The sequence below is a fragment of the Crocuta crocuta genome, unplaced genomic scaffold (genome assembly GCF_008692635.1).
Source record: "Crocuta crocuta isolate KB4526 unplaced genomic scaffold, BGI_CrCroc_1.0 scaffold132, whole genome shotgun sequence".
Classification (NCBI taxonomy): domain Eukaryota; kingdom Metazoa; phylum Chordata; class Mammalia; order Carnivora; family Hyaenidae; genus Crocuta; species Crocuta crocuta.
This window is the reverse complement of record NW_027528611.1, coordinates 84,878-107,984: the sequence shown is the minus strand read 5'-3', so window position 1 is coordinate 107,984 and position 23,107 is coordinate 84,878. Positions and strand designations below refer to the sequence as shown.

General features: G+C 40.7%; 1 protein-coding gene across 1 annotated transcript in view; it reads left to right on the top strand.

The window, feature by feature from the left end:
- DNAH8 (dynein axonemal heavy chain 8) overlaps nucleotides 1-23,107 on the top strand; it is a 223,098-nt gene that overhangs the window by 117,636 nt on the left and 82,355 nt on the right. Inside the window, exons 37-48 of the mRNA XM_077754815.1 lie at nucleotides 231-392; nucleotides 3,377-3,601; nucleotides 6,531-6,703; nucleotides 9,676-9,854; nucleotides 12,828-13,015; nucleotides 15,229-15,315; nucleotides 15,407-15,514; nucleotides 16,769-16,903; nucleotides 18,850-19,011; nucleotides 21,272-21,518; nucleotides 21,655-21,896; nucleotides 21,986-22,126. Coding sequence (XP_077610941.1) covers nucleotides 231-392; nucleotides 3,377-3,601; nucleotides 6,531-6,703; nucleotides 9,676-9,854; nucleotides 12,828-13,015; nucleotides 15,229-15,315; nucleotides 15,407-15,514; nucleotides 16,769-16,903; nucleotides 18,850-19,011; nucleotides 21,272-21,518; nucleotides 21,655-21,896; nucleotides 21,986-22,126 — 2,049 coding nt within the window. The remainder of the gene's footprint in view (nucleotides 1-230; nucleotides 393-3,376; nucleotides 3,602-6,530; nucleotides 6,704-9,675; nucleotides 9,855-12,827; nucleotides 13,016-15,228; nucleotides 15,316-15,406; nucleotides 15,515-16,768; nucleotides 16,904-18,849; nucleotides 19,012-21,271; nucleotides 21,519-21,654; nucleotides 21,897-21,985; nucleotides 22,127-23,107) is intronic.

The following is a 23,107-nucleotide window of genomic DNA, read 5'->3' as shown; positions in this document are numbered from 1 at the left end:
ACAATGAAAACTTTAGACCAGATCATTTTTCTTCCACCTACAGTATTAGTTGATTTCTCCATGTTCCTTCCACCTACAGTATGAGTTGATTTTTCTTGTGTTTTAAATATTTTGTGTAAAATTATTTGCTTTGTGTTGAGGTACGGGGATTTATCAAGTGCAGTGTGACATTGGTAAAAATCGGAAATTATGATCAATTTGTAATATATCTGTAATGTATTTTTTTTTAGTTGGATAGTCCTGTTATGGCCAAAGGTCCTGTAGAGATTTGGCTAATGGATTTGTTAAAAATGCAGATGTCATCACTACATAATATAATCAGGTCTGCATTCTACCAAATCAGCGATTCAGGATTTCAACTCTTACCTTTTCTCAATCACTTTCCAGCACAGGTGAGAATATATAATGTTTAAATAAAGGAAACAAGGGGAAAGATACAGAGGAAGCAGTTGGCCATAATGGTGTGGCTGCTGTTGTAGCTTTGGACTAGCTGGAGAGGCCTTCCCACCCTCCACTGCCAACCACCTGCTTGTCCGCCTACATTATCCCATTCGGTAGAAGAGGATCTTCCCATTCGGTGGAAGAGGATTTGCCACTATTTTTTGATCATTAAGGATCACACTAAAACTAAACTCACTATTGGAAAATTTCATCTTATATATAAAACACACCCATCTGTATATAAAAGACATCTATCTATACCTATTTATGTATGGATTCGATGACATATTTTCCATGTATCTATGTATGGATAGTTATAAATACAGATACAGATATAGATAGAAATATGGAAGTATATAAAAGGAATGAGCATATCTTGTCCTGAAATAAAATCATCTTGCCCTTTGTTTATTTTCCCTTCCAATGATTACAAGTTGGCATAATCTTTTAAAGGAGGCCTTGTCATGCAACTAGCTTCCTAACAAGAGCGGACCTTGAAGAGGCTGGCGTTGGAGCCGGTGTTCTCTTGAAAAGGTATCATGTCCAGTGGCTCTTAGGAATGCACCGTACTGTGCCAAGTATTATTAAAACGGGATACAGAAAATGAAGAGCCAACAGTTTCATTCAGATTTCAGCCAAAATAGATGAAAAAATGATGCTTTTTGACTTGGGTCTGAGAGAGTGTGGGCTAGAAGGCAAGGGATATCCAAGGAAAATACAGGCAGTTTTTACCCAAACTATACTTCTCCAATCACCCCTCTCAACTGACATCCAAGTCCCGACTTCATGCACACACAGCAGAGAGGGCTGAAATGATAGGAAATTATTTATTCAAATAACAGAAGTACCGATATAGAATCAACCTTTATTGGAGAGAATGTTTTGGTATTGTATCTAATATTTTTGTATCATATAATATCCTTGGCAAACTTTAATATTCTTACTCCCTTTACTCCCTTTGTGATGAAGCTCTATAAAATACTTTATTGATAAAGTGAGAAAAATAGCCCCTTAGACCAAATCAGCATGCTCTCTCTCTCCCAGGAAAGCTTGGTCAGCTGTATAATCTGAAGGAGAGACTCATTCTAGATTAGACAGAGAAGCTAGCACCATGTGGAAAACTGAAAGTGAGGTCAGAGCAGAAGTGAAGTTGAATAGGATATAGCAGGAAAGTTGACCAGCTTTCAGAAGTTTCTGTAGTGCGTAGATTATACAAATAAAAAGGTGACATTTTAAATAATTTGAAGTTAAAATCTAAACATTGTAGTGGGCAAATTTCAGTTATTTAGAAAAATTGCTTTCAAGAGTAATGAAGATATATATTCATCCAATGTATATTATACCCATACATATTTATCCAGTATATACATTGCTTATTTCTACCATCTGGAAATGATGACTTAATATTTTAGTGTATTCTGTTCTAGCAGTTTTAACGTGCTTATGACAGGCAGTGAGTGACATTGAGGAGAATGAACGTTCTTGTTTTATTTTAATGAGACATCCTCCAGTTTTCACCAACTGAATAAAAACCATAATTTAAACTTTTCTAGGTGACTCAGGGTAGTCATTAAATTTTTTTTAATGTTTATTTATTTTGAGAGAGAAAAAGACAGTGTGAGAGGGGCAGAGAGAGAGGGAGACAGAATCCAAAGCAGGCTCCAGGCTCTGTCAGCCCAGGGCCTGACGCAGGGCTCAAACCCCACGAACCGTGAGATCATGACCTGAGCCAAAGTCAGACACTTAACTAAGCCACCTAGGCACCCCTCAGGATAGACATTTTAAAAATTAGTTTTTAGAATCTACCACTAAGCAGTAATTTCTTAGAGATTGCAGGTCTGTGTCATTAAATCACACAGCCTTACACTGCTGGTTTTTGGTTTGTTTAGTTTTTGGTTTTTCTATCTCCTGCCCTGTTCTGCTGCTGCCAGAGTCAGAACTGGCTTGTTACTGGGAACTTCCTGACATGGGACATTTCCTCTAAATCGGATTGCTCACCTCCGCCAGGTGCCTTCATTTATCTTTACCTGCAGGCTGCAGGATTGGCCACTCTCTGGCAGAAAGCATTTTGAAGTGTTGAGGAGGCGGGGATAAGGAAAGGGTTTTATTTTTGCCTTACTCACACTGAATGCCGTGCTAACAGTGTCCACATACTGCTCACTCTGCTCCCAATCCTCTGCTAGATGTGGGGTTCCCTTTAGTCCAAATGACCTTGGATCTGTTGCTTGACTCTTTAGGTGAACAAAAGCTCCTAAAGGAACACCTGTTGCAGCAAGGAGGTGAGGGTAGGACATGTTTGTTCTGACACTTCTACATCTTTCCTGGGTGGGGGGAGATTGTAGGCAAGGTGATAGTCAAAATTTCCTTATGCCCTCATCAGGAGAAAAAGGATAAGCTTCTTCCCTTCTCATTCTCTCTGTCTCTCTCTTTTAGATAAATATATATAGAAAGAAGTCAATTTAGGTAAAGATACGGATGATAGGGTGCAGGATAAGAAGGAGATAGGCAGCATACCGTTTCTAGAAATTGCAAAGGGACCTCTGGGAAACCCTGCTAAAGAAAAATACACAACAACAAATCTAGTAATTCCATTTGCCTGAGAAAGAAAAATTATCATAGGGAGCTATCAGTGGTCTCAGGCCCTCCATAGAAAAATTTGCTAAGCATCCTTCATAAAACACATACAGCTTCATATATGGTAGCCATTGTTTTAATTATTACTTATCTCTCTGCATTGAAACAGTTCAATATCAATAGTTGGAACTTACAGTGTTTATTTTTCCCCTTTTGGGAATGGAGAAATGCATGTCTCTTTCTAGTTTAAACTGAGTAAAACTTTGCTGCCTTCCTATGGATGACCGACCACCAAATTTTGTTGCAGATGTGCTTTAAATATTTGGCAAATTTACTTATTATTTTTCCTCTGGGTGCATAGGTGGGGCTTCTGGGAATTCAGATGTTGTGGACACATGATTCAGAAGAAGCTTTACATAATGCAAAAGATGACAGGAAGATCATGCAGATGACCAATCAGAAATTTTTGGATATTCTGAATACTCTCATCAGTCAGACAACACATGACCTGAGCAAGTTTGATAGAGTGAAGTTTGAAACTCTGATAACCATCCATGTGCACCAGAGAGATATTTTTGATGACTTGGTAAAGTATCTTTGTTTCTTACAGTAATTTAGTTTACTAATTAATAATTTAATGCTCCTAATCATGAACAATTAGGTATTATATATATTCCTTAGCTTGTATGAACTTTCCATCTACTTGGTCCTTTTCCGCAACTGTCTCCCTATATACAATATATCTATATTTGTGGTTTAAATAACCTTATGTGTATATTCACATTTGGCATTCTGAAAGTCTGGAACCAACTGATGTGATGTGAACTAATTACTCATTCCATTACACCTAATAACCAGGGGCATGATACAATTTAGGTGGGATTGGTCATGAGTTATGTGCTCCATTAAGAAAGAAGTCTTGATCAAAGAGAATCAAGCTTCAGGAAAGTTTCATGGATATTTGTCTGATTGATGGTGTCCAACATCACATCATGGGTTTGATGTAGACAAGGTTCTGTAGGGTAAGAGTAGATGGGATGGTATTTGAATTTCCTTCAGAAATAGGACTCTAACCAGCAGCCTTGAGCAAGACGAAGTTCTCCTAAAGCAGCGGTTATCATTATAGGGTAGGGGCCTATATGCCACCATTTGACACACCACCATTTGACCATCTTTGTCTTTAACTACTATTGCTTGATTTGATTTGATTTGATTCATCTTAAAGGTATCTCTTTTCTACCCTAGAGACATATACTTCATGCAGCTTGGGGCTCTTTTTTAGAGAATATGATCACAGACTACTTGTTTGAAACTTGTATCAAAAGTTCTGATCAGATAGGTCATATTTATGGAAGGCTGAAAGACATGCAGTCCATTTATTCCCCTGGAATCTAGATCCTCACTTCTCAAAGTATTATATACCAACCAGTTGCATTGGCAACTCCTGGGAGCTTGTTAGAAAAGCAGAATCTCCAGTCTCCTCCCCTGCCCCACCCTCCGCTTAATCAGAATCTGCACTTCAAGATTCCCAGGTGATTGATATGCATGTTAAGGTTGAGGAAACACTGCTCTAGGATTTGTCTCTGGATCTTGTGATCAAGCTAATCATCAGAGAGCTGCATACTCAGACCATATTTCTTTGACCTTCTACCGATTTGCTTTCACTAAATTGCAATTACTGTCATACTTTGACTTCCTTTGAAGTCCACCTCAGGAAATTCCCAAGGAATCCATCACCATATCTGCTAAATCGTGTTGTCTGTACATCCCTCGCTGACTTTTAAAGCTGAAATCCCATGGAAGAAATTTCTTTTAAATTTAAGTGCTGAGCATATTTTACTTTACATATAGAATGGATTTTTAAAAAGAAAAGCCCACACAATTAGAACCAGAGAACTGTTTTCTTTTTGTCTTAATTACTACCAAACTCATGGTCCCTCTGCATCCTAGCTATGCTGGGACTTCATGGCCAGCATACTTGCATTTTATTTTTCCATGTGCGATGCTTGGAACAGCTGGGTATATGGTAAGAACTCAATAAATAGTAGCTGTTCTTTCCTCTTCCTCTTCCATCTCCTCCTCACTATCTTAATGGATTACTGAGAGTTGATGGCATCTCCATGGCTGCAGGTCCTGTGTTGGGGAGCAGGTTCCGCTGGGGGTGGCACTGGATCATGTCACCTGAAAGTTGCACTTTAAGGTGACGAATCCAAACTGTGCTTTCAGTGGGAAGCCAGAATTCTTTTTTTTTTTTTAATTTATTTCTGAGAAAGAGAGAGAGGGACAGCATGAGCAGAGGAGGGTCAGAGAGAGAGGGAGACACAGAATCCAAAACAGCCTCCAGGCTCTGAGCTAGCTGTCAGCACAGAGCCCGACGCGGGGCTCGAACCCACGAACCGTGAGATCATGGCCTGAGCCAAAGTCGGATGCTTAACCGACTGAGCCACCCAGGTGCCCCGGGAAGGCAGAATTCTTAACTGCAAGGGAAAGCAACATCATCACAAACAATGAAACAATGACAAAAAAGCGAGACTGTTAAATAGCATGGAGACTTGATTAGTTGGAGAGGGGAACATTGCAGGGATGCTGGAGGTCAGCTGAATGACCCAGAAGAGAGCCCGAGTTTAAGAGCAGTAAAGTTTGGGGACCATTTGCCTCTTTCCCATGTTGATTCCCCTGAGTGGACAGGACCCAGTTTTCTCCATGTTTGTCCATGGAAAATCATGAGGCACCTGAGAACGTGGTTGTGGTGGGATGTTATTCCTAAATGTGCCTCCCTGGTTCCTATCACTTGCGTGCATGGCTGTGGGGAGCCCATACCTCTTGCCCACAGGTGTAGGCGGATGACCTGGCAGGTTGGTTGGATTGGCTACAGTGCTGGTGTAGGAAAGCACTTGTGTGTATATGACCGGCGTCTCCCTGCTTACTCCCCTCAGTGGCTTCCCTTTGCCACGAGAACACTGCCCAGCCCCGTTTCCATGTCCCATGAAGCCTCAACTCTTCCTCTTTTTCCAGAGTCCTGGATACTTCAGCTGTGCTGAACTTCTTTTAGTTCCTTGAACATGAAACCAGATCTCCTGGGTCTTTGTCTAGAACATTGCCCCCCTCCCCCCGCTTTTTTAAAATTTACTTTTGTTTTGTTTTGTTTTGTTTCCCTTGCTAATTCCTACTATTTTTCCAGGTTTTAGTTTGAATATTCCTTTCTCCAAGTATCCCTCTCAGGCCCCCTAGACTACATTAAGCCCTCTTGCTACATATTTCCATGAATCCCGAATTTCTTCTCATATTTTATTGCAATTATTTATCTGTTTGTCTTTTGTCTTTTTTGGGGGGTCAGCTCCAGAAGGCAGGAACCACTGTCTGTCTTTGTTCACCCAGCACAGTGTCAGACTCAACAGATCTCTGTTAAATAAATAGGAATCAGTTCGTGAATGAGTGAATACAAACTGCCCATGTGCTGGTGTTTTGTGCTGTTGCAGTTCAGTATGTAATCTCATTGTATTTCATGTTTTAAGGTAAAAATGCACATCAAATCAGTTACTGATTTTGAATGGCTGAAACAGAGTAGATTTTATTTTAAGGAAGACTTGGACCAAACTATAGTGTCTATTACGGATGTGGATTTTATTTACCAGAATGAATTCCTGGGATGCACTGACCGTCTTGTTATCACTCCGCTAACAGACAGGTAGGAACTCAGGTTTCATTATTCCATTTAAAATTTTTTTAACGTTTATTTATTTTGAGAGAGAGAGCATGAGGAGGGGGGGAGCAGAGAGAGAGAGGGAGAGACAGAATCCTAAGCAGGCTCCACCCTGTCAGCGCAGAGCCGGAGATGGGGCTCAAACTCATGAACTATGAGCTCATGACCTGAGCCATAACCAAGAGTCAGATGCTTAACTGACTAAGCCACCCAGGCGCCCCTTGTTATTCCATTTTGTAATTAAATGATGTGCTTAAAATTGTTTTAAAATTGCATTTGAGGGGCACTTGGGTGGCTTAATCTGTTGAGTATCTGACTCTTGATTTGGGCTCAGTTCATGATCTTACAGTCATGAGATCGAGCACCACGTTGGGCTCTGCACTGAGTTGGAGCCTGCTTAAGATTCTCTCTCTCTCTCTCTCTCTCTCTTTCTTCCCCCCTCTCCCCGACTCATGTGCTCTCTCTCTCTCTGTAAAATAAAATAAAATAAAACAAAAAGTTGCATTTGGAATATTAACAAAAGCATATTGCTGTCAGGTTAGGGCCATGCTAGCTCTTCAAAGTCAGTCTAACAATGAAATAGCCATAGCTGTTACTTAAACATACGTGTACATTAAGTTTTTGTGAAGTAAAAAAGATAAAAGAATGAAAGCAAGTTAGAATGCTGACTAAGAGTAATATAGTAATGAATGATAGCAAGATGAAAAAAATCTCTCTGGCACCATAAAAGAAGTCATTAGAATTGTAAAGAAGGAAGGGCCCTTGGAGATTATGTAATTTGGTCTCTTGATTTTCCAAGTGCGGAAATTGATCCCTAAAATGAAGGCCCTTGGCCAGGTACAAATAATCAGTCAATGGCCGATCTCCTCACAGTTCTTTCCAGTGTGTGACACCAGACAAAACTGGGCCTTGTTCATCTCTGCATATCCTACAACACCCAGTTCAATATGCTGCACATAGAAGATGTTCAATAAAGGGGCGTCTGGGAGGTTCAGTTGGTTGAGTGACTGACTTTGGCTCAGGTCATGCTCTCACAGCTCCTGAGTTTGAGCCTCACGTCGGGCTCTGTGCTGACAGCTCAGAGCCTGAAGCCTGCTTTGGAATCTGTATCTTCCTCTGTCTTCACCTCCCCTACTTGTGCTCTGTCTCTCTGTCTCTCCCAGAAATAAATAAACATTAAAAAAATTTTTTAAAAAGATGCTCAATAAGTATTTGTAGAATTGCCTTAACTTGGGTTATAGAAGAATTAATTCTGCTGTTACTTTAAATATGGCTGCATAATTATGACAGAAATTACATCTGTAGTGTCCTTTTGATTCATCCAACCTCCTTCTATATGCCCAGTGCCCTTGTAGCATAAACTTATCAGTGTGTTTCCTCTTCCACCAAGCTCCACTCAGTTTTAGTTAGATCGAAACAAATATAACTGAAGCTGGATCATGGATACAAGTAGATTCATTATGTTATTCTTTACACCTACCTAAGTGAGTGAAACATTTCATAGTAAAATGATTTATTTGCCACACTGTGCTGGAGTTGGCTTGTACCAGCTTGTGAGAGTCAACTGTGTGCATCTTTTGCCAGTTTTGTGGTATCACGTTGGTAGCTTGTCATTGGCCCTGGTGGAAGTATTTGTACCACAGAAATCAGCAAACCTGAAAATCCGATTTATTGATTTTTTTTCCTGGAGAGCCAGTTGTTCAATATCGGCCAGTATAACACTGCTTATTTGGTCTTCTGCTTCATGATTTATCCTGACCACAGTAGAAGGAAGGCCTAAAGTTTTTTTTTTTTTAAGTTTATTTATTTATTTTGAGAGAGAGAGAGCATGTAAGTGTGGAAGGGGCAGAGAAAGAGAGAGAGAGAGAGAGAGAGAGAGAGAGAATCCCAAGCAGACTTTGCACCATTGGCACGTAGCCTGATGGAAGGCTCAAATTCAGGCATGGTGAGATAATGACCTGAGCCAAAGTTGGAGCCTTAACCAATTGTACCATGTGCCCCAGGCCTGAAGATTTTAAGTCAGGGTTGAGGAGTTTAGAAAGTTTGTCTCAGGGGTGCCTGGGTAGCTCAGCTGGTTGAATGGCTGATTCTTGATTTTGGCTCAAGTCATGATCTCACAATTCATGGGACCACGAGCCCCACATTGGGCTCTGCGCTGACAACATGGAGTATGCTTGGGATTCTCTCTCTCTCCATCTCTTTCTGTCCCTTCCCCACTCATGCGTGCGCAGTCACACACACACACACACACACACACACACACACACACACTCTTTATCTCTCAAAATAAAATAAAATGATAAAAAGGAAAATTTGTCCCAGGATATGTTTAAAAAAATTTTTTTTGATGTTTATTTATTTTCAAGAGACAGAGAGAGACAGAGCGTGAGCAAGGGAGGGGCAGAGTAGAAGGAGACACAGAATCTGAAGTAGGCTCCAGGCTGTGAGCTGTCTGCACAGAGCCCAACACCAGTCTTGAATTCACAAACCATGAGATCATGACTGGAGCTGAAGTTAGACGCTTAACTGAGCCACCCAGGCACCCCTTTTTAAAATTTTTTTTAACATTTATTTATTTTTGAGAGACAGAGACAGTGTGCAAGTGGGGGAGGTGCAGAGAGAGAGGGAGACACACAATCCCAAGCAGGCTCAAGGCTCCCACCTGTCAGCACAGAGCCCAATGCAGGGCTCGAACCCACGAACCATGAGCTCATGACCTGAGCTGAAGTCAGATGCTTACCTGACTGAGCCACCCAGATGCCCCTGTCCCAAGAAATGTTGTAATCACCACACTACTTTTAGTGGATATCAAGTACCCCAGCCTTGTTTGGTTGACTCTTTTAAGTGGGTGGCTCAAATTCTAAAATAAACAGGCCCATTTCAGTCACATTCAACTTTGACTTGTGCTTCGCTGTAACAGTGTGTTATCCTGTACTCACTATGATTCACATCTGCAGGTGCTACATCACTTTAGCACAGGCTTTGGGAATGAACATGGGAGGTGCTCCGGCGGGACCTGCAGGCACTGGCAAAACAGAAACCACAAAAGACATGGGAAGATGTTTGGGAAAATATGTGGTTGTGTTTAACTGCTCAGATCAAATGGATTTCAGAGGGCTAGGAAGGATTTTTAAAGGTAAGTGTCAAACACTGTTAAATTATTTTTGGTGAATGTATTTTTATTGCCCTTTAACATTATTTTCTGATAAAACCTAAAGTGATACTATCCCATGTAACTGAAATTAGTTTAGGTTGATGCATGTAATATTGCCATTTTTTTCTGGGTCAGAAATGGCTGGATATCATCAGTTTCATATGGTTCAATACTATTGCTGGCATTCTAGTCCGTGAGTTGAATGTGTATTAGATTGTGAAAATGGAATCAATTTATTATTGCCTGAAACAATGGTAGAGGGGGTAAGATCAAGATAACAAACCCATGACACATGTGGCTCCCCTTCCTGTATTAGATCCTGCTGAAATGAAAGATCTCATTTAGAGCATAACTCAGACTCTGGTATTGGTGCCGGGATTGATAAATAGACCAGTAGAATATAATAGAGAATGCAGAAATGGGCCAAGGACACTTGACATATGGCAAGGGGGTATTGTAAATCAGTGATGAAAAACCAGACTTTACGATAACTCATTCTGGGACAAGAGATGATTAGTATTTAACAAAGTAAATCAGACCCCTACATATATAAAAACTGGATGCCTACATCATATATAAAAATCAGTCCTGGGAATTAAACACCTGAATGCGGTCAGCAAAACCATATGGTTTTTAGAAGGTAATAAATGAAAATATTCTTTGTTTTCAGAGAAAGGGATTTTTAATACAAAAATCACAAGCCATAAAGGAAAGATTAATACAGTTCTTAGCCTAAATTAAAAACTTCTGGGGGCACCTGGGTGGCTCAGTCCATTGAGCATCCAACTTCAGCTCAAGTTGTAATCTCACAGTTGGTGACTTTGAGCCCCGTGTTGGTCTCTCTGCTGTCAGTGCAGAACCTGCTTTGGACCCTCTGTCTCCCTCTCTCTCTGCCTCCCCCATACTCATGCCCTCTCAAAAATAAATAAAACATTACAAATATAAAATAGTGAATTAGATCTATATGTATCTGCTTAAATAAATCTCAGAAAAATAACACTGAACAAATAAATCAAGTTTCAAGAGGATATATACAATATTGTATAGACCTATACATGTAGATAGATACACAAATACAAATCTTGAATATGCAAAATATATAGTGTTCATGAACACATGCATATGAACAGTAGTTCATTTTTTAAAGTTTTTTTTTGATGTTTGTTTATTTTTGAGAGAGTTAGAGATGGAGCACGAGTGGGGGAGGGGCAGAGAGAGACACACACAGAATCCAAAGCAGGCTTCAGGCTCTGAGCTGTCAGCACAGAGCCTGAGGTGGGGCTTGAACCCACAAACCATGAGATCATGATGTGAGCTGAAGTTGGACGCTTAACCAACTGAACCATCCAGGCATCCACGAGCAGCAGTAGAAAGCACCCCTGGAGCCACTGGCATCAAATTCGTGACAGAGGTTCCCTCTGGAGAAGGAGGGAGTGTGGATCTAAGAGAAGCATACATGGATGTGAACTGTGGTTCTAATATCTTATTCTTTAGAATGAAATCCTCAGCAAATTGTTAAGATTTGATAGGTAGGTATGTGGGTATTCATTATATTATTCTTTATAGTTGCCTATAGTTAAACCATTTTTGAGCCCTGAGAATCATGTCTTAATCAAAGAGAAGGGTTCTGTAGATCACTCCCAGCTTGCAGGTTGGGGATGGTTAAGAGCAGCCAACAAGAGCACAAGGTAAATCCTAGGGTGCCATGATGATAGGAGATGGTAGGGAAAAAAGAAAAGGAAATGGGCTTCTCTAGTACTTTTCCTTTGCACAAACGTTGTTGCATAGCCCTCTGAAGTGAGAGTGCTGTCAAACATAAACCTCGGATGGAGCCTCATGTCAGAGAGGCAAGCCATACACCCAGGGCAGACTGGAAGCCCCAGACCCAGAGGGGAATTTCACATGCCTCTCCCATTCCTTCCTCCAAATCACCAGAGGCACGAATACATCCTGCAAACCAGGATTGACATTTGAGATAAGGAACCACACACACAGAGATAACAAAGTCTCATAAAATATCTGAGGGAGGTGTCCCAAACAGGCGAGAGACCACTAAAGTGATTAATAGAGGAAACAGAAGAAAAGAGTAAATGCAATCAATAGCTTCAGAGGGATTCAATAATTTATAACATACAACTGATTGAAGAAAGACAAGTTGCTATGAACAAAATAACAATTGGGATAACATGAAATTGAAAATGTAAGTAAATTAAAAACCTCTTTTGAGTTAAACTATCTATCCAAGGTAATAAATACATTGAATACAAGAGAAAGAAATGGGAGGTTTGACAGAAAAGCCCAAGGGTAATAGGGATACATATAAAAGTTCGAACATCTGTATAACGGAAATGCCCAAAGGAGAGAGAAGAAAAACTGGGGATGTGGGAGGTGGTGGAAGGGAGACAGTAATAAAAGAAAGAAGAACAGTTTATGTAGCTGAAGATAATGAAGTTTTTCATCCTTAAGAGATTAGACAGGAGTGATGTTCATAATACAAAAGTCTTTCTTTGTATCGAGTTTTGAACAGAATAAATAAAAATCCCTTTGACCATTTTCTGTTTCACCTAGCATCCCCATGTATCTCTCTGCAACAAGAAAGAAACAGAATGAGCTGATGCAGACAAGGCATCCCTTATTTTGTCTGTTCCTTCAAACATGGCTCCTTCAACCCCCCTCCCCACTGAATCCAATCTTATCATCCTCCAGCATCCCTGGGTATAATGACATGTCTACTCTTTCATTTTGGCAGTGCCCTATTTTCATGATGATGTACAAATAATTAAACTTCTTTATATCACTGGAATTAAATATGTCTTTATAAACAGCCAGATATGAAAGTTTATATAAATTGTATTTCTGTATATAATTGTTTGAGAGCACTTTTAGAGAAATGATAGCTACCCAAAAGGTATATTACAAAGTAAACCTTTTCAAATTAACTGTTTTTCATACCAGGTCTTGCACAGTCGGGTTCTTGGGGCTGTTTTGATGAATTTAACAGAATTGAACTGCCTGTGTTATCAGTGGCAGCCCAACAGATTTATATTGTTTTGACAGCAAGAAAGGAGAGAAAAAAACAGTTCATTTTTTCTGATGGTGATTGTGTTGATTTGAATCCAGAATTTGGAATTTTCCTAACAATGGTAAGAAAATGATCTTTAAATGCAATTTTGTTGGTTTAATTGCTATAGACTTAAATAAAAGAAAGCTTATATTAGTTAGTAAATCAATGAAAATTCAGAGGTCATGAGTTACTCTCTCTTGTCATATGATTTTTTGAGTAGTAAAAACAGCCTCGAGAGGAGACGAAATAACAAAATGTTAATGATAATACTAGCTACCCTTTAGCAAGCACTTATTATGTGTAAGGTGCTGGGCTAAATGTATTTATTGTATTGTATTTCTGTATTGTATCAGACAAACTGGCCCCAAATCTCAGTGGCTCAAAACCTCAAAGATTTATTTCTCCCTCATGCCACATGACTATTGTGAGTTGATGAACACACCTAACTTCAAAAGAGCAGGAAAATGTAGACCTGTACCCCATTGGTATGGTGGATGTTATAACTGAGTTATCTCAGGGTTAGGGAGATTTAAAAACTTGTTCAAGTCACACAGCCTGTCAGAGAAAGAGGTTATTGTCTGTCTAATGTCAAAATCCAACTACTTAACCTTTACACTCGGGTTTTTCTCTGACACATAATAAAGGATGATGGAAATGATTTAAAAGAGCCAAAGTAATTCACAAAAGACCCGTAGCAATTGTAACAAATTCAATTACCATGTAATTGAGGGCAGAGCATTGTGATATAATCTTGTAAAGAAAGAAAATCAAAGGCATGAATAAATAGGAAAGTCTATGAATTGGAAAAGTGATGTTAATTTGAACTAGTTTTACCTAATATTTTTATATGTTATCTATACAGCTAAATCTCTGTGTTGCAAGATAACACAATGTAATCTGAATTTTAAGTGCCCCAGTGGACAAAGATGCATTATAAAAAGCAAAATTAAGAAATTTTCTGATATGCTTTATTATAAGCAAACATAAGGAAAACACTTGGGGGTAAATAATAATAATCCAGAAGTGATCAGTTATTATAACTCAGGAAATGGAATGAAAAATTTTATTGTATGATACTGTGGTGGAGAACAATTTAAAAGAAGAGTAACTTTCCCCTTGGATTAAGAATAATATTGGAAATATCAATTAGATATTACATTAGGCTGTAAATAACTGAGACATGACAAATAGTAGCTTAACACATAAAGATTAATTCTCTTAAGTTCCTCCTATGTTTCTACACCATCATGAGTTCTATCTTCAATTCACCTTATAACCCAAGATTCTACAGAAGCATCTCTATTTTGCTGCAGCCACTTGATTGAATCAGTCCCTTCAAACAAGCATCATATCATGTACCCCTTTGCATCTTCCAGTGTCAAGTTTAATCACACCAGCTGCAAAGCAGGCTAGGGAATGTAGTGTTTTATCTGGGTGGTGAGGTACCCAGTTTGCAACTGGGGTTCTATGACTGAGAAAAGAGAAAAGAAGGAATAGCGAGAGGCAACCAGTAACCTCTCTATTTGCAGCACTGAGGAAGGTATCTGGGCAATGGACAGTGCCCAATAAATGCTCAGGGACTGAAGGTTTCTTAATGTACTTTCCTAAAACAACTGACCCCTCCTTGCCTGACTGGTCTCTGAACCCCTAACCTCTCCCTTGGAACTGTTGGGTCTCATATATCTTCAACCTGTTGCTGTTCTTGAGGCCTTAGCTTCCTTTCCTCTTCTACTTTTCACCCTTTTCAATATTTTCCCCACTATTTCCATCTTTATTTCCCCACACCCCATTTTTTTTAATGATCAGACAGAGAACTTTATAATTCTGACCATGGAGAATAATGGAAAAGATAAAATAAGAATTACCTAAGTAAACGGATCTGTATGAAATCCTGAATTTTCTTCCTTTTTCAATAACCTATGTTAGACTATAATTAGCCTGATATTTATGTATCTTTCTTTTCTATTTTCTTAGCCAGTTGATACATAGATGCTTAATTTTTGCTACACGAAGTGCGCGCGCGCGCATGCGCGCGTGCGTGCGTGTGTGTGTGTGTGTGTGTGTGTGTGTGTGTGTGATTTTGTTAGTATAATGAAAATGGAAATATGCATGAGGGGGTAATGTGACCTTAAAAAATACGGACAGTCCAATACATATTTTTGAGAAAGGAGGGATGTTTTATGAATCTAATGTTTTTCAATACCACCTTAGAATATGAACGAGGAATTTGAATGTATTTGTATTCATGAAGTGAAAATTATATCAATAATTGAAACTAATTTTAACTTTTAGAATCCGGGATATGCTGGGCGCCAGGAACTACCAGAGAACTTAAAAATTCAGTTTAGAACTGTTGCTATGATGGTTCCTGATAGACAGGTAGGCACCGGGATTTGGAGGCATAAGATATTTATGTTCTTTACTTGTTTTTCTCTAAGTTGTTGAAAAATCTCATGACCTTAATTTTCAGATCATTATGCGAGTTAAACTTGCAAGCTGTGGTTTTCTTGAAAATGTTATTTTGGCTCAGAAGTTTTACGTTCTTTACAAACTCTGTGAAGAGCAGCTTACCAAACAGGTAACTTTGTAAATTTATCCTTCCCCTCACTGTAGAACTTGATCTTTTCACTTTGCAGTTTTATGTTGATGAGTGTTCATCAGTGAGTTAAAAAAATATATATCTCAGCTCGTTTCTAAGATGCATTTATAATTATATATGTATGTACGTATGTGGTTTCAAAACCATTTTTAGCTTGAAATGATTATGGAATTTCAATGAAGTTGCAAAGAAATGTAGAGGAGGTCCTGTGAACCCTGTTTCCTGCATTGTTGACTTTTTATAATGATTGTACAATAACAAATGACAAAAACAGAAAACAAACGGGGGTACAATCCACAGAGTTTATTAAAAGTTAGCCAGTTATACATGCACTTGTGTACAAGTACACTTAGTATGTGTAGTACTATGCAATGATGTCACGTGCAGATTCATGTAACCTCCATCGCAATCAACAAACAGGACTGTTCTGTCTCTGCTATCTCTTCATAGCCACACTCACCTCTCTTCCAAATCCGTAACCTTTGCAGCCCCTATCTTTCCTCCATCTCTATAATTTTGTTAATTCCAAGAATGTTATAGAAATGGAATCACAGAGTGGATAACCAACAGGTTAAATTTAAATCTGTTTGCTGTGGGGGCACCTGGGTGGCTCAGCCAGTTAAGTGTCTACCTTCGGCTCATCTCATGGTTTGGGAGTTTGAGCCCCGCATCAGGCTCTGCACTGACAGTGCATAGCCTGCTTGGGATTCTTTCTTTCTCTGCTCCTACCCCACTTGCACTCTTTGTCTCTGTCAAAAATAAATAAATAAATTTAAAAGTAAATCTTTTTGCTGATTTGCCATTCAGACTGTATTATTCTCAAAGTATGGAAGAATCATTTTGCAGTCAAAAGAAAGATGAGACTTGAGCTCATAGAACTTCGCAGCTCTGCGCCTCCACACAGCCATGGGTACAGATCGGCATATCTACCTAAGTGTGTACAGTGGGTCTGCATTTATTTTTTTTTTAATGTTTTATTTATTTCTAGGAGAGAGGAGACAGTGTGAGCAGGGTAGGATCAGAGAGAGAGAGAGAGGGAGTCACAGACTGAAACAGGCTCCAGGCTCTGAGCTGGCAGTCAGCACAGAGCCCGACGCGGGGCTCGAACCCACGAACCGCGGGATCATGACCCAAGCGAAAGTCGGACGCTTAACCGACTAAGCCACCCAGGTGCCCCGAGTGGGTCTGCATTTAGAATTGTTCGATTAAACAATCTTTTCTCCCCCCACTTAGGTTCATTACGACTTTGGGTTGAGAAATATCCTGTCTGTCCTGAGGACACTTGGATCTCAAAAAAGAGCCAGACCAGAAGACAGTGAACTAAGCACCGTCATGAGAGGGCTGAGAGACATGAACCTTTCCAAACTGGTACCCTTCCCGTCCCTGAAATCCCTTCTTAAGATTCTCACCTGGTCTTTTTCCCTACTTAGCTGACGTGTGGGGTCTTAGTTTGAGCTGAGTATTAATAAAGACAGGGACAGTGGGTATGTGAAGCTAGCCCTGTGCTTCCAGAAGGCAAAAAGCCTGTGGCCTTTTGTCCAACATGGGCTGGAAATGCATCCTCTTACCAGTTGTGAACCATAAAACCATTGGTGGGCTCTGGCCCCCAAATTTCAGTCCAGTCTTCTTCTTTTTTTTCATAATTGTGTCTTTTTAAAAAATGTTTTTATTTATTTTTGAGAGAGAGAGAGAGCATGAGGGGAGGAGAGGCAGAGAGGGGGTAGGACAGAGGATCTGAAACAGGCTTTGCCCTGACAGCAGTGAGCCTGGTGCGAGGGCTTGAACTCACGAGCCATGAGATCGTGACCTGAGCCGAAGTCAGATGTTCAACCGGCTGAGCCACCCAGGTGCCCCTCAGTCCAGTCTTCTACTATTACTTAGAATGTAACACAAATTCTAAACATGAAAGTCCAGGTTTCTTGGATCCACAGAGAACCCCGAGAACTTTTGCTTTCTCAGAACATGTCTGAACTTATTTCAGCTATGTCTCTTCCCCACCATCGACACCATTTCTGTTTTCCAAAAGTGCACCGAAAGTTCATTGTGAAGATGATAATAGTTATCTCACTGCTTTCATGCTTGTCACAATTATAGCCAGGTTCTTTGAAGTAGGTAATGGACAGGTATGTATGGGATTTATTCAAGGGCTTCTATGTGTTACATATTGTGTCTACGCCCTGTCTATGCCTACAAGGTTGAGGAACAAGTGGTTCTTAGGAAGCTCAGGTTCTAGTTACAGGAACTAACAACTAACACCCATGTAGTTCTTTAGTATCACAAAGCTTTTTCAGGGGTATTGTGTTGTTTGGGTCTCACAGCAACACCGTGCGACACTGTGGGATATGAATGGCTAGTGTGCTCATTGCTGTCTTACTATGAGGGAACCAAGTTCGGAGGACTCACCCACAATTATGGTCAGTTGAGAAGCTAGAACAAAAATCCACGAAACTTTCTGATGTCAAATCCTGTCTCTTCTAGTACACCTCAGCGCCTCCCTTGGTAATAGTATTCTTGAAACTGCTAGATGAGCATTCCAGAAGCCCTCAGAGGAGTCCCAGAGAATAAGGAGAAATCAGAAGGGGTCAGCAGTTGGGGATGGGGTGATAGAGACATTAAAGATGTAGCAAATGAGGATTAGGGTCAGTTGACTCAAACCTACGGCTCAATAAGGGCGGCAGAACACTGCTCTGATGGAGTTTTCCAGCCAATGTCAGGTGGGCTGGGCAGTTTAGATGAAATTTTAGTATTCTATTTTCCTGGGGTTGGGACTACTAATTGCATGTTTTTAAGGTTAATGCAGGGACACCTGGGTGGCTCAGTTGGTTAAGCATCTGACTTTCGCTCAGGTCATGATCTCACCATTTCTGAGTTCGAGCCCCAGCATTGAGCTCTGTGCTGACAGCTCAGAGTCTGGAACCTACTTCAGATTCTGTGTCTCCCTCTCTGTCTCTGCCCCCCTCTGGCTCATATTCTGTCTCTCTCGTGAAAATGAATAAACATTTAAAAAAATGAAAACAAAGATTAATGCCTACACCTGTTTGTGAGAAGCAGTGCATTCATATGAGAAAGTAGTGAGATCAAACCTTGAAGCCGTAGATTGTAGGGGATGTTGAATGTCAAAGAGCTTTGGGTACAGTGCCATAGGTAACATGGATTCAGTGGTGGTGTTCAGGAGCTGGGTCCACAGGATACAAGTCTGAGTAGGAGAGTAATGCGTAATTTTCTGGGCATGCAGTGATAGGTACCATGAGCTGCGTAGCTGGTCAATAATTATTTACCGACTGAAGAAGTAACTGTATTCTCTGCCGTGTCAGGTTGATGAAGATGAACCCCTGTTCCTCAGCTTAATCAATGACCTGTTTCCAGGATTGCAGCTGGATAGTAGTACGTACGCGGAGCTGCAAGCTGCAGTGGCCAAACATGTTCAGATAGAAGGTTTGATTAACCACCCGCCCTGGAATCTCAAACTTGTGCAGGTAAAGAAATTTTAATCTGTTATGGTAAGCGTGTGTTGTTAAAGGTCTTCATTTGAAGAGAAGAGCTCAGGATATTAGTCTTCATGTAAATACTGAAACTAAACTAGTTTTTTAATGTTTATTTTTGAGAAGGGGGAGGGGCAGAGAAAGAGAGGGAGACACAGAATCTGAAGCAGGCTTCCAGGCTCTGAGCTGTCAGCACAGGGTCCCATACAGGGCTCAAACCCATGAACTGTGAGATCATGACCTGAGCCGAAGTCAGATGCTTAACTGACTGAGCCACCCAGGTGCCTCGAAACTAAATTAAAACACATCATTGCAAAAATGATGGTCCCAGAGAGATAGTATGGCTTTACCCTGCCTCTCAGGAAACAAGCTGTAATTTACTGAGGTTACCTATACCTGGTAGAAGGGCAGATAGTAACTAGAATCTGAAGACCAGTTATGAGGGGATAGTAGGTTATAAAAAGCCGGGGAGATAGAATGATCCCACAAGCTTCTTGTGTCAGTCTGGCAGTCTCACCCACAGCTGAGTACCTTCATGGGCTTGGAGCTCGAGGAATCTGGAAGTGCTACTTTGCTTCTGTTTTGGATGTGGACAAGTTCATGCCTACACTAAAATCTGAATCTTTTGCCTGTGTCTCTTGGTATCTTTTTGCTCATTACATTTCATCCTTGTCACAACCACCCAACAGTTAATCAGCAAAGTCAAGAAGGATTGGCAGGGATGCAGGATGAAATCTCTATGGGCCTGATGTTTCAGGGGTATTTTCTAAGGCATTTGGAAATGAAGCAGTTGAAGTCATGGACAGTGTTAAAAACTGCATTTGGAAAATAACAATATGTATTTCAACTTGCCAGATTATAAGAAATGCAAGTATATGAGACACATCCAAATTTTACAGGGAAATATATGAAGAAATGTTTAAGTATTTTTCATCATCCATGTATTTAAAACCATTACACACTTTTTTTTTAATTTCTGGGAAACTTTCCAAAATCTTCCATGAATATACTATATTCTGTACTGAATATACTGAGTACAAAAGTCGTAGTCAACTCAGGGGGTAGGGGACTGGAATATTGTGGTGTTACTCAGTGTCAACAGCGTTACTCTTGAATATAATGTTATGGACAGTGTCTCTATTGCATTTAAACTATGGGTTACAGTAGTAATACATTTCTATCTAAAATGTTAGAATAAATTCTGCCTCCTATCAGGTGTGAGCTTTGTTTTTTTTTTCTTTGGGGTGGGGAGGTGCAGAGGGAGAGAGAGAGAGAGAGAATCTTAAGGAGGGCGGGACTTGATCCCATGATCTTGGAATCATGACCTGAGCCAAAATCAAGAGTCAGACACTCAACCGACTGAGCCACCCAGGAGCCCCAGCTGCTAGCTTTTAACTTCTTATTTTTATGAAGAAAACAATAGAGATGATGTTGTAACAGACATTGTCCAGTTCTTGGCATGTCTCCTTGAACCTCATTGCCCATAACTATGTGCCCCTTCCCTGGCTTCTGTGTGATTCGAATAGCCCATATTCACCATTCCCTTCCAGAGGACTGGAGTCACTTTTGTTAGCAGGCACAAATGGCAGGCAGTAACTGGGACTTTATTTCCTACTCACCCCCAAACTAACCTCCTGTTAGTTAAGGACTAATGGGTGATGGAGTAGGAAATTCAAGGTCCGTATTTCGAGGTGGAATAGATGCAGGTGCAACTTACATTCCAGAATACCCCGCAGGAGAAGTGTTAAGGCTTCCCTCTACAGGATTGTGTTCTCAATCACACGTTGCCTGACTTCCCTTTCCTGTCCCTCCTGCTTCCCCCCACTCCCTTGTCAGTTTCTCCTGGGAGCACTTCCGGAATATATCACTCCGGGTATTCACTGTGATGGTTTGTGTTGCTGCTTTCCACCACCAGGAGGCGACATCATCACATTGAATACAGAGAAAGCTTCCAAGCCCAAATCACAAGAAATAGTCTGAGAAGCAATAACTAGATCCTGAATTAATTATTTCCAGAACGTAATGCAAGTACCACATTGCCATAATTTTACCACTTAACATCATTTTATAAGGTGGTGCTAATCGGCTAGCCACATCTAGTAGAAAAAACACATGTTGTTTCTCATCTTTTAAACAGTGAACTAGTTACTTTAATAAGAGCTTATTTAAAGCTTTTTAAATTTCAGCACGCTGCTGTGAGTGTCAGCAAGAGACTCATTAGTTACATTTTCCCACTGATTGCCTCATTGCGCAGTTATATGAGACGTCTCTGGTCCGACACGGTTTGATGACTCTGGGGCCCAGCGGTTCTGGGAAGACGACTGTCATCACAATCCTGATGAAGGCACTGACGGAGTGCGGAAGGCCCCACAGAGAGATGCGAATGAACCCCAAAGCGATCACCGCGCCCCAGATGTTTGGCAGACTGGACACTGCTACTAATGACTGGACGGATGGGATTTTTTCCACTCTGTGGAGAAAAACATTAAAAGCTAAAAAAGGTACACCTCAACCCTCCTTTGTGAACTTTCCCCCTTCCCTCACCCCCCCACCCTGCCAGTTTATTAATCCCACGGTGTTTAAATTTTTTGTTTTTTTGCAGGTGAAAAGTGATTTTTCCCTTTTCATTATTTGCAGGTGAAAGCATTTTCCTCATTTTAGATGGTCCCGTGGACGCCATTTGGATCGAGAACCTGAATTCTGTGTTGGACGACAATAAAACTCTCACCTTAGCTAACGGAGACCGCATCCCCATGGCTCCGAATTGCAAGCTTCTGTTTGAAGTCCACAATATTGAGAACGCGTCCCCCGCCACGGTTTCCAGGATGGGTATGGTCTACATCAGCAGCTCGGCGCTCAGCTGGAGGCCAATACTGCAGGTGGGAACAGGGCGCCACGCCAGTGTGTGCTCAGCGACTTCCCGGGATTCATGTACTTGGTAAACTGAGGCTCTGCTTCTTCGCCGCAGGCGTGGTTGAAGAAGAGAACCGCACAGGAAGCTTCTGTGTTCCTAACTCTGTATGATAAAATATTTGAAGATATATATACATTCATGAAACTAAACCTCAATCCAAAAATGCAGCTCCTGGAGTGCAACTATATCATGCAGGTAAGACTGTGGACATTCTCTATGTAGGCTGACTTTTCCCCCACCTACTCACAGTTTAGAGGCATCTGAAATAGGAAATTCCCACAGTCCATAGAAATATTTTTATGATGTGGCTGTGAAGGCTTGGAGAAGTTGGATTCTTATTAAAGATTTCATTAATGTTGTTACTGACATCTGTTTTATTATATTCTCTTCCCAAGGGTGGGTGTTGTCAGGGGAAGAGGAATGAGCTGTCTTCCCCACTGTCAAGCTTAGTAACCTTCCCGGAAAGTACATCCAATAATGACAGTAGACTAAATAAATAAGTAAAGCAGGGCATTCTACCAAAAAGCGCAAAAGAGGAGCTGGTGACAAGCAAGAAGACTCAAATGGCAATCTCAGCATTGCAAATTTACAGAATACCAGATGAGGAAAACCTTTAAACAGTTTTCCTAGTAGTTTCTAACATTGTGCCTATGTCTTTTCCACTCCCTAGCCCCACCCCAGCCCACATTCAGCTTTTCTTTTCTTTTTTTTCTTAAATAGTTTATTGTCAAGTTGGTTTCCATATAACACCCAGTGCTCATCCCCACGAGTGCCCTCCTCCATGCCCATCACCCCCCTTCCCCTCTCCCCCACCATCATCAGTCCTCAGTTTGTTCTCAGCATTCAAGAGTCTCTCATGGTTTGCCTCTCTCCTTCTCCCCCACTATTTCCCCCCTTCTTCCCCCCCATGGTCCTCCGTTAATTTCCTCCTAATCCTCCTATACGTGCAAACATATGGTATCTGTCCTTCTGTCCCTGACTTATTTTGCTCAGCATAATACCCTCAAGGTCCATCCATGTTGCTACACATGGCCAGATTTCATTCTTTCTCATTGCCATGTAGTATTCCATCGTACAGATAAACCACATCTTCTTGATCCATTCGTCCATTGATGGACACTTAGGCTCTTTCCATGTTTTAGCTATTGTTGAGAGTGCTGCTATGAACATTGGGGT